At 42.0% G+C, this 16,968-nt stretch overlaps 1 protein-coding gene and 1 pseudogene across 3 annotated transcripts; one reads left to right on the forward strand and one right to left on the reverse strand.

Annotated features, from left to right (window-relative positions):
• Positions 1-2,230: 2,230 nt before the first annotated feature.
• On the reverse strand, positions 2,231-5,713 carry LOC147357689 (calcitonin receptor-stimulating peptide 1). Of its 2 annotated transcripts, none has more exons than XM_086339870.1 (5): positions 5,446-5,713; positions 4,313-4,407; positions 3,425-3,562; positions 2,955-3,164; positions 2,231-2,389 (listed from the first exon to the last, which is right to left on the reverse strand). In XM_086339870.1, exons 2-5 carry the CDS (start codon positions 4,396-4,398, stop codon positions 2,374-2,376), a joined length of 450 nt encoding a protein of 149 aa, XP_086195996.1. In that variant the 5' UTR covers positions 4,399-4,407; positions 5,446-5,713; the 3' UTR covers positions 2,231-2,373. The 2 variants fall into 2 exon arrangements, with proteins under 2 accessions (XP_086195996.1, XP_086195997.1); XM_086339871.1 differs by having other exon boundaries at positions 2,955-3,133; positions 5,446-5,711.
• A 7,095-nt stretch (positions 5,714-12,808) lies between these two features.
• LOC147357690 (vacuolar protein sorting-associated protein 33A pseudogene) lies at positions 12,809-15,901 on the forward strand (annotated as a pseudogene). The gene has a single exon (XR_015142033.1). The product of XR_015142033.1 is annotated as a vacuolar protein sorting-associated protein 33A pseudogene (transcript).
• The last annotated feature ends 1,067 nt before the right edge of the window (positions 15,902-16,968 follow it).

Below are 16,968 nucleotides of genomic sequence, written 5' to 3' on the forward strand. Positions count from 1 at the left end.
GGAGAAGGGAAAGACGACCACTCCAGTATCCTGGCCTGGAGAATTCCATGGACTGTATAGTCCATGGGGCGGCAAGGAATTGGACACGACTGAGAGATTTTCACTTCACTTTCAACCAATATTTATTGAGGGCTTATAATGTTCTACAGAATTTTCTAAGCTCCAAGGATACATGTAACTTTCCTCAGAGTGTTACATGCTGTGGGATGACATAAACAAAAACAGAAAAATAATAAATATATCGTAGCTACTGGTAAGTTCTATGAATTAAAAAAATTAAGTTGAATAATCAGGTGACAGAGAATAATCTGAGGAAGGAGTGTAATTTTGTGTATGGTGGGTTCTCTGTGATAATAATAATAATAAAGTCTTCTCTGAGATAATTCATCAGAGTTCTAAAGGAAGAGAGGGAATCAAGCATGCAGACTTTTGGGGAACAATATTTGAAGCAAAAAATCAAAATAAATAAGTGCAAAAACCCTGAGAAAGTTGGGAGTAAAACAAGCAATGGGTTAGTTTACAAGGGCAGAGGCATGATAAGGGTCAGATCCTGAGCACCTCAGACTGAAAGGGAACCAGAGAGCTGACAACAAGCGCAAAAGACAAGAGGATTTGACTTTTCATTTAACAAATATTTACTGAATGCTGCCTCGTGCCAGGCATTTCAGCAATTAATGAAATAGCCATATTCCTATATAGGTGGAACTTAAATTGTTTACAAAGGATGGAATATACATAATAAGTTAGCTAAATAAAATACATGTTATGATGTTAGGTAATAAGTAGTAAAGAAGTAAAAAGAAAGAGGCAAAGAGTGTTAGGGTGGGCAGGTGAGGGACAATATCAGAAAAGATAGCCAGGATAGGTGATATTTGAATAAATATCCAGAGGAGTTAGGGCCACAGGTTAAGAGCATTCTGCAGAGAGGTACCAGCAGGTGCAAATACTTGAGGGGATTGTTGTTGATGGATATAAAATGAGGAATCATAAGAAGGCTAGTGCGAGGGAGAAGTAGGATGTGAGACCAGGTGGTAGTGAGACTATTGGTGAGGGGAGAGGAAGGGCAGATGAACTTGAGCCTTGTAAGCCATTGCGATGTCCCAGGTCTCTTCTCTGTGAGATGGGGACTCAGTGGAGTATTCTGTACCAAAGGGAGACATGGTCTGATCTACCTTTGCAGCTAACACTGGGCTACTTGGCTGAGTACAGACTGAATGGGAGCAAGAGTCATAATTCTGTGTGCTTCTGAAGAAATAATAGTCAATTGGGTAAGAGGGGATGATTTTTCCAACCAAAGAATCCCACTTAACCGACTGCCCACCGGTAGAATTGGCTTCCCTGGTAACCTTGAATGTTATAGTCAACAGCTTGTCACCAGCATTTCCAACAGATACTAGGGATGTTAATGCTGAAAATTTCTATATAGAATAAGCCTTTACCTCCTATGACATCCCATATTCCTTCCAATACTAAGTATCTCCGATTCTAGAGCATGTATCACCTAAATCTCCCCCCGACCCCATTAGAATATGAGCTCTGTGAATGCAAGGGTCTTCTCTGCATCTCTGAGTAAAAAGTTGGATTAGATGGTATCTGATGGTCTTTCCAGGTCTGCCAGTCTGTGATCCCCTTGTAAACTGTGAGCCCTTATTCTTAAGGGCTTTGCAGGCTATGAAGTGAATGAAGGGGTGCTGTTGGGAGGGAAGACAGGGATGAGTAAGGACAAACCTGAGTCAAGGAGAAGAGAACAGGTAACTCCTGGGGCAGGGGACTAGGGCACTCTCTGAAAATAAATGTGAATATCTTCTTGAGATGCAGAGTATTCTGATTCTAATAAGGGTGTGTCTCTAGACACTGAGCGTACCCCAAGCATGGGATCATTGCTTCATTTGAGCCAGCCTGGTCACAAACTGTTCACAGGTCTCTGAGGTTCTCATGGGAAAAACAGCATCACTCCTTTTAAGTGTATTGAAAATATATTTTTTATCTTGATGAAGTGTACAAATGAGAACATTTCTTTAAACAAAGAGACCCACTGAGGCTCAGCATTACTATGTACCCCCAGATACCCAGAAGGCAGTGACCTCATATGCCCCTGAGGTTTAGCAGAACAGCTGACAGGTTGGCTGACAGGGCCCAGATTTGCTACCAGATAAGCCAATGAGATATGTGTCATACTTATTGAATACAGAATCAAATATATTGATATAAAAAAAAGATGCACACTAGATAACTTTAATTATTTTATTCTGCATTTAGTTTATTTCAGGGAAAAGAAGAATGTTTTCAATATCGAGAAGCATGCATACATGGGTATCTTCCATGCTATTTTCTTTTTTTGTAAGGTGCCTTCATGCAAACTAAAAGGAGAGTTCAGCTTCCTGGTGACCTAGGAGGGGGGAAAAATGTAACAAATATTACTTATTAGTTAAGAGGCTCTTGTCATGTATTATCACAATTATTTTTTTATATTGATGATACTGTTGTTGCATTCAAGTTAGATGAAAGCTGAGGCTCAGAGTGGGTCAGGACCATAATCATATGGTTAGTAGGGGACAGACAGACAGACTTGAACCCAAGTCTATACTCTGAATTCAGATGTACGTGACATAGTAGGGCATACTCTAAAAGGAAAGAATAATTGCCTTTCAAACTCAAATGCTAGAATAGTCACAGTTATAATCCAGAGACCCATGTTTTAAATAAACACAATTGATATTTCCTGGCAGAGGATCTCAGTGTCACAAGAAGAGACTGAAAAAATAGAGAAAAATGAACCCAAGTTTTAGGGTTTTCAGCTATTGGGACTCTATGTTCTTTCTCCAGACACTGGTGTGGGCTCCTTCCCCTGTGGATTTTTCACCCATGGGAACCCATGAAGGGTTAGAGTGTGGACTGTACCCTGAAGTACCCAGTCGGTTATCCTCCCATCTAGTAGTACAAAGAGCAGTCACCTTATTCCCAGAGTCATTTCACTGTTTAAAACCAGGAGTTCCTGCGGGGCCCATTGAAGATCTTGAAACCCATCTTGGTCGGCAGCAAGTTGCTCCTCACCATACTCCCAGATCTGCTCAGCCAGCCTGCCAGGCGATGGGTCATGCAGGTGGCAGTGTTGCAGGCTCTCTTCTGGATGCTGATTTGCAGCATAGAGGAAAAGAAAAGGGCTATTAATGAAAGTGGGTGCTGCCCCTCAGAATCATCATGGAAAATTACTGCTCTGAGAGGCACCAATAAACCTTAAGTATTTCTGCTAGAAATGGTCATGACAGCAGAATACCACAGGCCGTTAGAGAAAGGGCCACAATCACTTCCCATAGACATTTTTAGGGGTGTCAGAAAACCCAAAGGTGGCTCCAGGATATGCCTTTCTGGGCAGGACAGGAGGCAGAGGATGCCCTGTGCTGGGTGGGGCAGGGCGTCTCACCGGGAGCCCTCGGTCTTCTGAGCCTTCTCCGACTCCCGGGCCCTCATCTGCTCGTAGTCATTCACCATCGCAGCCAGTAGGAGGCGCGATTCCTCCTCATCCAGGGTAGCAGGATCAAAACGCCCATCAAAGACAGACCTAGGGAGGAGAAGCAAGCTCAACACCAGCTCTGAGCCTCGCCGCCCGATACCCCCACGTCCAGGATAAGCAGCTAGGTCTCCTGGTTTCTGCGACTTCCCCTGAGGATGTGACTGCCCCATCTCTCAATGGAGAGGGCAAGAGGCCAGTAATCCATCCAAAACTGCGGCTTCTCCAGAATTTAGGCTCTGGTGTCACCTCAAAGAAGTGGTTTGCTCCAAACCTCTAGTGGATTATCTAGGCTTGGGAAAACTGATGGTTAGATTTTCAGGAATTTTATGAACTTAGTGTTAAATACAGCCATTATTAAAAATTAAATGATAATGATAGTTTAAATCTGAAAATGGTTTCAGTTTAGTGTATTCTAAATGAAGACGAGAAATTAGATGTATAGGTCCCATACATCTAAATAACAAATTTGTTGGCAAAATAATTAGCAGATTAGGATGCGATCCATTTCTCAAATTATGGTTAAATTAATAAATAGACTTCCTAAAGATGCAAATATTTGATAAGAAGAAATAAGTTATATGAAGTTTACAATAACAGTGTAACGTATATGTCATGTCTATTTGTAACTGCGTGCTACATATCTTTGCCTCATAAAAATGATAAATTTATATATAGTTTACATTCATACATTACCAACCCCTCCGTGAAAGCCAGATACAGCATGGTACAACTGGGAACACAGAATTTTATGAACCAGGGGCCAGGGGGGGTGAGAGAATCCTAGCAGGGCTGTCTTACCTGAATGGTGCTGCATGAAACATGCCTGCCTGGTACAAGACCAGGATGCTGAGGACCAAGAATGGGGGGAACTTCCAGAAGCCCATGACACCTCTCTGTAAAGGAAGAATAATGTCAGCACCTGTGGCAGGTCCAAATTCCCTGAGCCCACAGATCTGGGCTCTGCTCCTGCCTGTGCCTCTAATTCCCTTGCATCCTGGCTTCAGGCGGGTCATTTCACTCCCCTTCACCTCCTTGGCGAAGTGGACTTCTGGATGATCCAGTAAGCCTGTAGGATGCGTGGTTTAGAAAAAGAAACCTTCCAGGAGAACTGGGTGAGGAAATCTCTGACCATAGCCCCCTCCCCAGCACCCCACACACTCTCACATACAACCTGTTGGCCAGGACTCCTGGAAGACAGACTGGGTCTGTCTGTACCTGTCACCACACCTTTTCCCCTTGTACAACTCAAAGCTGTCATCCCAGTGCTGGGTTTTCCCTCATACCTGATTGGGGGAGGGGGTTAGAGATGATTTATCACTGAAGTTGGAATCCTTGAGAAATTAAAGAACCAAATTCTACCGGTCAGTCACTCCACACTTTGCAAAGAGGACCCTGTAAGAAGCAAGCTGGGAGAGCCTCAAATTGGGACCCAGGACAAAAACTGGGGGAAAAGTTCCCAGAACCCACAACAGGGGGTTTCATTTAATGACTGTCTGCCCTTCAGTCATTGTGCCTATTTCCCACCTGCCTGCACTGTCCTGGGTTCCAAACACATTTCCCCCGGTCCCCTAGGCATGAGATGTGACCTGTGACAGCACTGGCCGCACAAAGCTATTCCTGCATCAGGATCAGCCTGCTGTACCCGGAAGCTCCAGCATCCCAAACTGACCTAAGCACGTAAGCCGTGGGAAAGAGACTGGAGCCCGCCTGGGCACAAGAAGAGTGAAGAGAGTTTGCAAACTGAGACCATCCAGTGTTACCTGTGGAAGGAGCCTTGCAGAGTAACTCAGCTTGTGTGAAGACACCAGGACAGGAGTGGACAGAGCCATTCAGACGGGAAGAGATCCGCTAAGAAAAAGTACTCGAGAGACAGAGAGAAAAAGGAGGGGAGAGAAACAGAATCTCAGCTAAGCAGGAATCTCCGGGCTTACCTGACAGCCGGCACCAGGTGGCTGGGAGCAGAGGAAGGAGCAGCAGCAGTAGCTTTGGCAGCAGGCAGTGGCAATCTGGCAGAAGTGGCAGAGACACTTGAATGCCTCTGAATCCTCCCAGCATGAGCAGCTGCTTTTATTCCCGCTGCTCTGGGTCCAGGGGGGTTCCAGGAGCTCCGGGCAACCAATGAGGGGAAGGATGTGAGCCCCAGAAGGATTGTGTCACCACTTGCGTCCAGAACATGGAGCATCCAGAAGTACCACCCCACTTGTATTTGCATTGAGGTCATTGATGGCGGGGGTGGGAGGGAGGCACAGAGGGGGGTTGGTGAGGACAAAAGAAAAACACAGGAAAAGTAAGTTGAAATTTGAGGACAGTTTTACCTGTTTGCTTTCAAGGGTTTTGAACAGGCACGTGTCCCACTCCATCCCCAGCCGTGCTATTCTGTAGAATAGAATCCAGCATTAGAGAGAACCCTGACTCCCCTAGATTTGACCATAGACCCCCGTCCAAGAGCGCTTCAGGGTTAATGCGCAGCAGAGTTGATGATTCTGTGCCCAAGCGGGGAGTCGGATTCAGTCGGCAGGAAGCGCACACAGAAGAGAGGGCGTGTGGAGATAAAAGGATAGAAGTCCAGGAACTTTGTCAGATTTCAACTCTGTTCCAGCTATAAGTTTGCCAGGTGGTAGAACTGTGGGCTAGAAACTAGTAAAGTCTCAACATACTTATCTCTGCAATGGGAATCATATTCCAGTCTTGAAGGAATGCTATCATTACTAACCATGTACCCGTTTTCCTCCCAGTTAGGGATCTATAAGAGCTTACCAGGGAAATTCATAGGAGATTCCGTGGGATCATGATACACATTCCCAATCAACACCCTCCGCAGCTACCTGGAGTCATGCTGGGTGGTCCGTCACTGGGTAAGGAGAGGCTGGATGCCCCGCTGAGCATGAGCAGGGAAGTGCAAGGCTTAGATGCCTCCCAGCTTCCAAGCGGACCTCTAGCCCCACGCTTCCTCCCCTACCATTCATCACCTAATGCTCACCCTCCTTTCCCAACCATTTGCCCAGCTGCCCCTTGCTTCCGGCTGCTGTTTGCCAAGATGTTCCAGTGACCCTGCACCCTCATCTACTGCAATTCAGTCCTCTGCTAGAAAGCCCGCCAAGATTGATGGTGCTGAAGAGTCCTGCAGGAGTGTAATCCCATGCTGGCTTCTGTCTACTCTTACACACTCACAAACTCAGTACTGACTCCAAACAGGTGCGCGCTCCCTAACCACAGGCACTCACAAAATGACACTGGTGCACCGGGGCATCCAGGTGATGTTCACAGTCCGGCAGCAAGCGTGCAGCACACAGGAGCAGAATTACGCCCTGCTTCCATGACTCTCTGGAATAAACGTGCTCTGTAAAACCCGATTGCCCAGCACCTCGACCCTCCTACACCCTGCTCAACAGGTTTCTGGATCTCTCTGTTGGAGCGACTGCTCTAAGCCTTCCAGGAAGGTCTGAGGTCCTGACTTGCTGTCCTCAGCAGGTGGAACGCAGAGAAAGACGCTTCTCCCTGTACACAGGATCGCTGGGTCTGAACACACAGCAGATGATCCAAGCAGCCTGTAGAGACCCTCCAGCGCCGCAAGCACTGCAGCGGCATTGCAGAGCGTGGCGGGGGGAGGGAGGGGGTGGGGGGACACAGATCCCAGGTAGCTTCTTTTCTCGGGGAGAACTGATACTAGCTGAAATGAGACACGAGTGACCGAGCCACAGGTTCACACCCCAGACCTCAGTGTCAAGCTTCAGTGTTCCATTCGACACGCCTGCCTCGCGGCACATCTCTTCCCCTTCAGGTTGGTGCTCTCAAGGTTCAGGACATCCAACTTCCAAGATGCCCTTATTCCAATTTTCTGCTTCTTAAACCCAGGGGTGGCACTGGTACAAGGGAATAAAGTCTTGGGGCAGGGGAACTGGGTGTCTGAAACTAGCTCTCCTCTGGCAGGATTGCAGCAGTAGGGGCTTAACCAGTCAGAAGCGCGCGAGTGCGATTGGACACAGAGCCGGGAAAGGGAAGATGTGCAAGGGAAGGATTCAGGATGGCGGACCGCGGGCTCCTTCTATCCTGGTGTCTAGAAGCAGAAATCGTGGGCTGACACCCAGACAGGGGGTTGGGGGCTCGGCCCCAAGACCAAATTGACGACCGCGGCAATGCAGATGTTTTGCGGCATTTAAGTGGGCTCTGCCACTTAAGACTGTTGTAGGAAAGGCTTTAAAACTCAGGTGGAAAACAGTTTTGCCAAAATGACTTCCAAGACCCGAGGTTTCTGATCTGAAGTCATTTCTAAGTATGGGTGTTCTTGGATTGCCTTTTCCTATGGAGAGAACCATTGTCTTCACCAGTGCAATGGTGATGCAAAATGGTTAAGAAAGGAGGACTTCAAAAGCCAAATTTATAACGCTGTGACTATGTGGGCTCAGAACTCTACTCCTGGCTTCCACGTGTACTGTCAGTCTTCCAAGCTCACATTCATTCTCCACTCTTGAAATCTTCAAGGTCCGCTCCAAGAGGGTGCTAACACAGCCTCCAGCAAGTCCAGCTTTTCTTGAAAAGTCAGTCTGTCCAGATAGAGAGGGATTAAGATAACTCATCCATCAAGTACTCTGAATTTCTAAGGTGTGCTGATGCTGAGCTGGGGCAAGGTTCAAAAACAAATTGACAAACAAAACCCCAAGTCCTTCCTTTGAAACATAGCAGAGTGTGTTGCACACCAGGTGGCACTCACCCAATGTTTGTTAAATAATGGAAATTAATTTACTGTGGCAGATTTACCAGCCAGTCTCTATGCTATTATAGGACTCTAGTCCCAGTCAGCCGAGAAACCAGACCTACTTAGGTAGCGCAGCTTTCAACCGATTTCAAAATTGTGAGCTCACACATTTCAGAGACATTTTATTTAACATGCAGAATTGGTTTCCCCATCAAAGTTTCCAGTAATGAGACAAGGAAAGGAAGGTTAACCCTAGGGTTTTGTTCTTTTTTTTTTTTTTTTTAAGTCTAGAGTCTCTTACTATGAGACATAAAACCATTCTCCTCTGAGCCCATCCCTGTTTTACCAAGTGAACACTTGTTGCAGAGCATGTGCTCTCAAGGTACGGGCTTCTTTACTTGCAGACATGGGCTCAGTAGTTTGGCTGTGGGGACTTAGTTGTTACCACAGTGTGGGATCTTCCCAGACCAGAAAATGAACCGGTGTCCCTTGCATTACAAGGCTGATTCTTAACCACCAGACCATCAGATCAGGAAGCCTCTTGGCTTCTTCTAATAGGCATTCTAACAGGTGTGATGTGATATTCACTGTGGTTTTGATTTGCATTTCTCTGATTAGAATTTCTGAGCACCTTTTCGTGTACTTATTAGGCATGTATATTTCTTCTTTGGAAAAATATCTATTTAGATCTTCTCTCCCCCACCTCTTTTATTTGCTATTGAGTTTGTGAGGCTTTATAGATTTTGGATATTAATCCCTATTCAATATATAATTTACAAATATTTTCTTTCTTTTAGTAGGTTGTCTCTTCATTTTATTCATGATTTCTCTTGCTGTGCAGAAGCTTTTTAGTTTAATGTAGTCCCATTTGTTTAATTTTGCTATTGTGTCCCTTGCCTGGGAATATCTAGAAAGATATTGCTAAGATCAATATCAAGTTTACTGAGTATGTTTTCTTCTAGGAGTTTTATGGTTTCTGGTGGGAATCTTATTCCAGATCTTGGAGGGAAAGCTTTGAGTTTTTCATTTTTGAGTATAGTTAGTATAGTAACACTATACTCAATGTTACTGTTGGGTTTTTCATATATAGTTTTAATTACGTAGAGGCACTTTCCTTCTGTTCCTAGTTGAAAGTTTTTTTATCATGAAAGGGTGTTAAGTTTTCCAGATACATTTTCTGTATCATTGAGGATAAGCATGTGCATTTTATTCCAATCATTCTTTTCCTGTGGAGTAACTAATTCATCAATTTTCATATTTCAAATAATTCTTGCATTCCAGAAATTAATCTCATTTGGTTATGTTATAGAGTCTTTTTAATGTGCTGCTGAATTCAATTTCTGGTATTTTGTTGAGGATTTCTATATCCATGATCATAAGGGATATTGGACGGTAGGGTTTTTGTTCTGTTTTGTTTTTTTCATTGCAGAATCTGACTTTGGTATCAGGATAATGTTGGCCTTGTAGGATAGATTAGGATGTGGTGCTTTTTCTTTCAGTTTTTGGAAATTTTTGAGTAGCATTGGTATTTGTTTTCTTCAAGTGTTTGTAGTATTCACCAGTGAAGCCATCAGATCCAGAGTTTCTCTTTACTAGAAGATTTTTGTTTACTGATTTAATCTCCTTGCTGGTTATATGTGTATTTGGATTATCTATTCCTTCAAGATTTAGTCTTGGTACATTTTGTGTTTCTAAGAATTTGTCCATTTCATCTAGGTTAGCCAACTTGTTGGTATACAGTTTTTTCACAGTACTCACATTATTTTTTTATTACTATAAAATTGGTGGTAATTAATGTCTGCAGTATTGTTTCTGATTTAGTAATTTAGTCTTCTTTTTTTCCCCCTTAGTCCCTCTAGCTAAAACATTGTTAATTTTGTCAGTGTTTTTGAAGAACCAGTTTTGGATTCACTGGTTTTCTCCACTGTTTATCTTCACTGTTTATCTCCATTTCTTTATCTCTCCTGTAATATAATATTTCATTCCTTCTGATAGTTTTGAGTTCAATTGTTCTTTGTTTCTAGTTTCTTAAGTTGCAAAGGTAGGTTGTTGATTTCAAATCTTTCTTGATTTTTAACATAAGGATTTGAGGCTGTAATTTTCCCCCTTAGCACTACCTTCACAGCATCACATAAGTTTTGGTGTATTGAATTTTCATTTTCATTCATCTGTAAGCATTTTCTGACTTTGCTTATTTCTTTGATCTATTGCTTGTTTCAAAGTGTGGCTTCATTTCTACAAGTTCTGATATTTTTCTGTTACTGATTTCTAACTTTATCCTGTTGTGACTGGTGAAGGTACTTTTTATGATGTCTATCTTTTTAGTCGATTGTGACTTAATTGGTGGCCTAACAAATGGTCTACCCTAGAAAATGTCCAGGTGGGAAGAATGGGAAGAATATGTATGCCATTATTCTTTGGCAGAGTGTTCTATAGATGTCTGTTAGATCTAGTTGGTTTATAGTGTTAAGTAATCTATTTTTTTATCTTCTGTTGGGTTGTTTATCCATTATTGGGAGTAGGGTATTGAAGTCTTCAGCTACTATTGAAGAACTATCTATTTCTACCATCAGTTCTGTCAGCTTTTGCTTCATATAGCTTGCATCTGTTAGTACACGTGAAAATTTTTATAGTTAATATATTTTCTTGATGTATTGAGCCTTTTATTACTATAGAATGTCTTTCTTTTTCTCTTGTAACTTTTTTTTGATTTAAGGTCTATTTTATCTGAATATTCAAAGTCAATTCATGCAAAAAACTCTTACCAGTGTGGATATGGAGAGAACATATCACAACATAGTAAAAGCTATTTATGACAAACCCACAGCCAATATAATACTTAATGGTGAAAAGATGAAAGACTTCTCACTAAAATCTGGAATAAGACAAGGGTTCCCACTCTCACCTTTTCTATTAACATAGTATTGGAAGTCCTAGCCACAATAATCAGACAAGAAAAAGAAATAGATAGTATTCAAATTGGAAGGGAAGAGGCAAAATTGTAATTTATGCAGATGACATGCTAGTATATATATAGAAAGTCCTAAAGAATCTACACAAAAACTATTAGAACTGATAAACTAATTCAGCAAAGTAGCAGGGTATAAGATTAACATACAAAAATTGATTGCATTTCTTTAATAATAAAATATCAAAAAGGGAATGTAAAAAAAAATACCTTTTAGAATCCTCTTGCACTGTTGGTGGAAATATAAATTGATACATCCACTATGGAAGACAGTATGGAGATTTCTTTTAAAAACTAGGAATAAAACTACCATACAACCCAGCAATGCCACTTTAAGGCATATACCCTGAGGAAACCAAAATTGAAAAAGACACATGTACCACAATGTTCATTGCAGCCCTATTTACAATAGCTAGGAAATGGAAGCAAACTAGATGTCCATCGACAGATGAATGGATAAAGAAGCTGTGGTACATATATAAAATGGAATACTACTCAGCCATAAAAAGAAACACATTTGAGTCAGTTCTAATGATGTGGATGAGCCTACAACCTATTATACAGAGTGAAGTAAGTAAGAAATAGAAAAACAAATATCATATATTAACACATATATATGGAATCTAGAAAGATGGTACTGATGAACCTATTTGCAGGACAGCAATGGAGATGCAGACATAGAGAATAGATTTATTGACACAGGTACAGGGAAAGAAGGAGAGGGCGATATGAATGCAGAGAGTAGCATGGAAGCATATACGCTACAATATGTAAAATAGATAATCAATGGAAATTTGCTGTATGACTCAGCAAACTCAAACTAAGGCTCTGTAACAACCTAGAGGGGTTGGGAAAAGGTCGGGGGGTAGGAGGGAGGTTCAAGAGGGAGGGGACATATGTATGTGCAGCATGCATGCTAAGTTGCTTCAGTCGTGTCTGACTCTTTGTGACCCTATGGGACCCACCAGGCTCCTCTGTCCATGGGATTCTCCAAGCAAGAATAATGGAGTGGGTTGCCGTGCCCTCCTCCTGACCCAGGGATCAAACCCACTTCTCTTATGTCTCCTGCACTGGCAAGTAGGTTCTTTACCACTAGCGCTGCCTGGGAAGTCGAGACATATGTATGTGCTATGCTGTGCTTAGTCACTCAGTCATGTCTGACTCTTTGCAACCCCATGGACTGTAGCCCACCAGGCTCCTCTGAACATGGGGATTCTCCAGGCAGGCAAGAACACTGGAGTATGTTGCCATGCCCTCCTCCAGGGGATCTTCCCAACCCAGAAATTGAACCCAGGTCTCCAGCATTGCAGGCAGATTCTTTACCATCTGAGCTACCAGGGAAGCCTGAGCATATGTATACCTATGGCTAATTCATGTTAATGTGTGGCAGAAACCAAAGCAATATTGTAAAGTAATTATCCTTCAATTAAAAATAAATAAATATGGTGCATTGGGATGACCCTGAGGGATGGGATTGGGAGGGTGGTGGAAGGGGGATTCAGGATGGGGGACACATGTACACCCATGGCTGATTCATGTCAATGTATGGCAAAACCACTACAGTATTGTAAAGTAATTAGCCTCCAATTAAAATAAATAAATAAAAGAAATTTAACAAGTAATAGAATAAATGATGTTATACTTTTAATTGAATTAAACATTTGTTCATTTCCAAAACCAATACCTTTTAAAATTGCTCCCCCCAAAATAAAATAATTAGGAATAAATGTTTCCAAGGAGGTGAAAGATTTATATGCTGAGAAATATAAGACATTAATAAAAGAAATTGAAGATTATTCAAAGAAATGGAAAGATGTCCATGCTCTTGGGTTGGAAGAAGTAAGATGGTTAAAATGGACATACTACCCAAAGCAATCTACAGATTTAATGTGATCCCTATCAAATTACCCATGGCATTTTTCACAGAACTAGAACAAACAATCCAAAATTTACATGGAACCAAATCAGGATTGCCAAAGCAATCCTGAAGAAAAAGAACAAAACAGGAGGCATAACCCTCCCAGACTGCAAACAATACTACAAAGCTACAGTAATTAAAACAGTGTGACAGGGACTTCCCTGGTGGTTCAGTAGTTAAGACTTTGAGTTCCAATCCAGGGGGTGCAGGTTTGATCCCTGATTGAGGAGTAAGACCCTATATGCCAGGCAGTCAAAAAACCAAAATATAAAACAGGAGGAATATTGTAACAAATTCGATAAAGACTTTAAAAATTATCTACATCCCCCCCCAAAAAATCTGAAAGGAAGAAAAAACAGTGTGATCTTGGCATAAAAACAGACATTATGGATGAATGGAACAGGACAGAGTCCAGAAATAAGCCCACACACCTACAGTAAATTATCTTTGACAAAAGAAGCAAGAATATACAATTGGAAAAAGAAAGTCTCTTCAACAAGTGGTGCTGGGAAAGTTGGACAGATACCTGCATGTAAACCACTGGAGTTAACACTCTCTCACCGTGCACAAAACAAACTCAAAATGGTTTAAAGACTTAAACATAAGACAGGACACCATAAAACTAAAAGAGATCATAAGCAAAACATTATCTGACGTAATATGTGCTAATGTTTCCTTAGGTCAATTTCCCAAGGCAATAGAAAAAAAAAAAAAAAAAAGAAAGAAAAACAAAAATAAACAAATCAGACCTAATCAAATTTGCAAGCTTTTGCACAGCAAAGGAAACCATAAACAAAACAGACAACTTATGGAATGGGAGAAAATATTTGCAATCAATCTGCCTGACAAGGGTTTAATTTCCAAACTATACAAACAGCTCATACAACTCAACAACAACAACAAAAAAAGACCCAACCAAAAAATGGGTAGAATACCTAACTAGACATTTCTCCAAAGAAGAAATACAGAGGCTAATAGGCACGTGAAAAGATGGTCAACGTCATTAATTATTAGAGAAATGCAAATCAAAACTGCAATGAGGTACCACTTCACATCAGTCAAAATGGCCATCATTAAAAATTTGGCAAAACTAATACAATTATGTAAAGTTTAAAAATAAAATAAAATTTAAAAAAATAAAAATAAAATAATAAAATAATAAAAACTACAAGGAATTCCTTGGTGGGCCAGTGATTAAGATTCCACACTCTCACTGCCAGGGTCCTGAGTTCAATCCCTGGTCAGGGAACTAAGATCCCACAGGTTGTGCAGCACAGCCAAATAAATAAAAACGAAAACTCCACAAATAACAAATGCTGGAGAGGATATGGGAAAAAAGGGAACCCTCCTACACTGTTGGTGGGAATGTAAGTTGGTACAGCCACTGTGGCAAACAGTATGGAGGTTCCTCAGAAAAATGAAAACAGAATTACCATGTCATCCAGCAATCTTACTCCTCTGCACACAAAACTGTAAGTCAAAAAGATGCATGCACCCAGATGTTCCTAGCAGCACTATTCAGAAAACATGGAAATACCTAAATGTCCATCAATAGATGAATGGATGAAGAAGATGTGGTACATATATACAATGGTCTACTACTCAATAATAAAAAAGAACAAAATAGGACACGTAGGGGAATGTAGATCTGGTTCGAGTAGGGGGTTAAAGGGGCGGTGGGGCAAGATGGCGGCACACTTGTCCTACCGGCGAGTGAACCTCAACGTGCTGCGCGAGGCAGTGCGTTGCGAGCTGCGCGAGTTCCTGGACAAGTGCGTGGGAAGCAAGGCAATAGTTTGGGATGAGTATCTCACTGGACCCTTTGGCCTGATTGCACAGTATTCACTGTTGAAGGAACATGAAGTGGAAAAAATGTTTACGTTTAAAGGAAGTCGTTTGCCAGCAGCCGATGTCAAGAATATAACTTTTTTTGTCAGACCCAGGCTAGAATTGATGGATATCGTTGCTGAAAATGTGCTCAGTGAAGACAGACGTGGCCCAGCAAGAGATTTCCACCTTTTGTTCGTGCCACGACGTAGCTTATTGTGCGAACAGCGGTTGAAGGATCTGGGTGTTTTGGGATTCTTTATTCATAGGGAGGAGTATAGCCTAGTTCTTATTCCTTTTGATGGGGATCTCCTATCCATGGAATTGGAGGATGCGTTCAAAATATATAGCCGGGAGTGGGATTGCTATTTCACATGGCAATTCTAGTTTTTTAAGGAACCTTCATACTGTTTTCCATGGTGGCTGCACCGGTTTGTATTCCCACCAGTAGCGTGGGAGGGTTCCCTTTTCCCTTTGCTCCATACCCCCTCCAGCATTTATTATTTGTAGCCTTTATAATGATGGCCATTTTCACTGGTGTAAGGTGGTACCTCAATGTGGTTTTGATTTGCATTTTTCTAATGGTTAGTGACATTGAGCATCTTTTCATGTACCTACTGCTGCTGCTGCTGCTGCTGCTGCTGCTAAGTTACTTCAGTCATGTCAGACTCTGTGCGACCCCATAGACAGCAGCCCACCAGGCTTCCCCGTCCCTGGGATTCTCCAGGCAAGAACACTGGCCATCAGTATACCTTTTTTGTAGAAATGTCCGTTTATACCGTATGCTTATTTTTTTTAATTGGACTGTTTATTTTTTCGTTAAGTTGTATGAGCTATTTGTATATTTTGGAAATTAAGCCCTTGTCCATCGCCTTGTTTGAAAATAACTTCTCCCAGTTCATATGTTGTCTTCATTTTGTTTATAGTTTCCCTTGCTTTGCAAAAGCTTATAAATTTGATTAGGTCCAAAAAAAAAAAAAAGAATAAAATAGGGGCTTCCCTTGTGGTTCAGTGGTAAAAAATATGCCTGCCAATGCAAGAGACCCTTGTTCAATCCCTGATCTAGGAAGAAGCCACATACCACAGGGCGATTAAGCCTGAGCTCTGGAGCCTGAGAGCTGCAGCTACTGAAGCCTGCATACCCTAGAGCCCATGCTTCACAAGAGAAGCCACCCTGATGAGAAGCCCATGCACAGCTATAGAAAAACCTTCCCAGCAATATAGACCCAGCCAAAAATAGTTTTTTTTAATCCTGCAGCTCAATTCCAGAAAAATAAAGCGACCCAATCAAAAAATGGGCCAAAGAATTAAACAGACATTTCTCCAAAGAAGACATACAAATGGCTAACACATGAAAAGGTGCTCAACATCGGTCATTATCAGAGAAATGCAAATCAAAACCACAGTGAGGTACCATCTCACGCCAGTCAGAATGGCTGCTATCAAAAAGTCTACAAACAAGAAATGCTGGAGAGGGTGCAGAGAAAAAAAGGAACCCTCTTACACTGTTGGTGGGAATGCAAACTAGTATAGCCACTATGGAGAACAGTGTGGAGATTCCTTAAAAAGCTGGAAATGGAACTCCCATATGACCCAGCAATCCCGCTGCTGGGCATACACACCGAGAAAACCAGAATTGAAAGAGACATGTGTACTCCAATGGTCATCACAGCACTATTTACAATAGCTAGGACATGGAAGCAACCCAGATGTCCATCGGCAGATGAATAGATAAGAAAGCTGTGGTACATATACACAATGGAATATTACTCAGCTATTAAAAAGAATGCATTTGAATCAGTTCTAATGAGGTGGATGGAACTGGAGCCTATTATACAGAGTGAAGTAAGTCAGAAAGAAAAATACCAATACAGTGTATTAACGCATATATATGGAATTTATAAAGGTGGTAACGATGACCCTATATGCGAGATACCAAAAGAGACACAGATGTAAAGAACAGACTGTTGGACTCAGTGGGAGAAGGCGAGGGTGGGATGATTTGAGAGAATAGCATTGAGACATGTATATTATCATATGTGAAA

The sequence above is a fragment of the Bos grunniens genome, chromosome 15 (assembly GCF_055505025.1).
Source record: "Bos grunniens cultivar Pamir isolate PY7600 chromosome 15, Bosgru_T2T1.0, whole genome shotgun sequence".
Classification (NCBI taxonomy): Eukaryota; Metazoa; Chordata; class Mammalia; order Artiodactyla; family Bovidae; genus Bos; species Bos grunniens.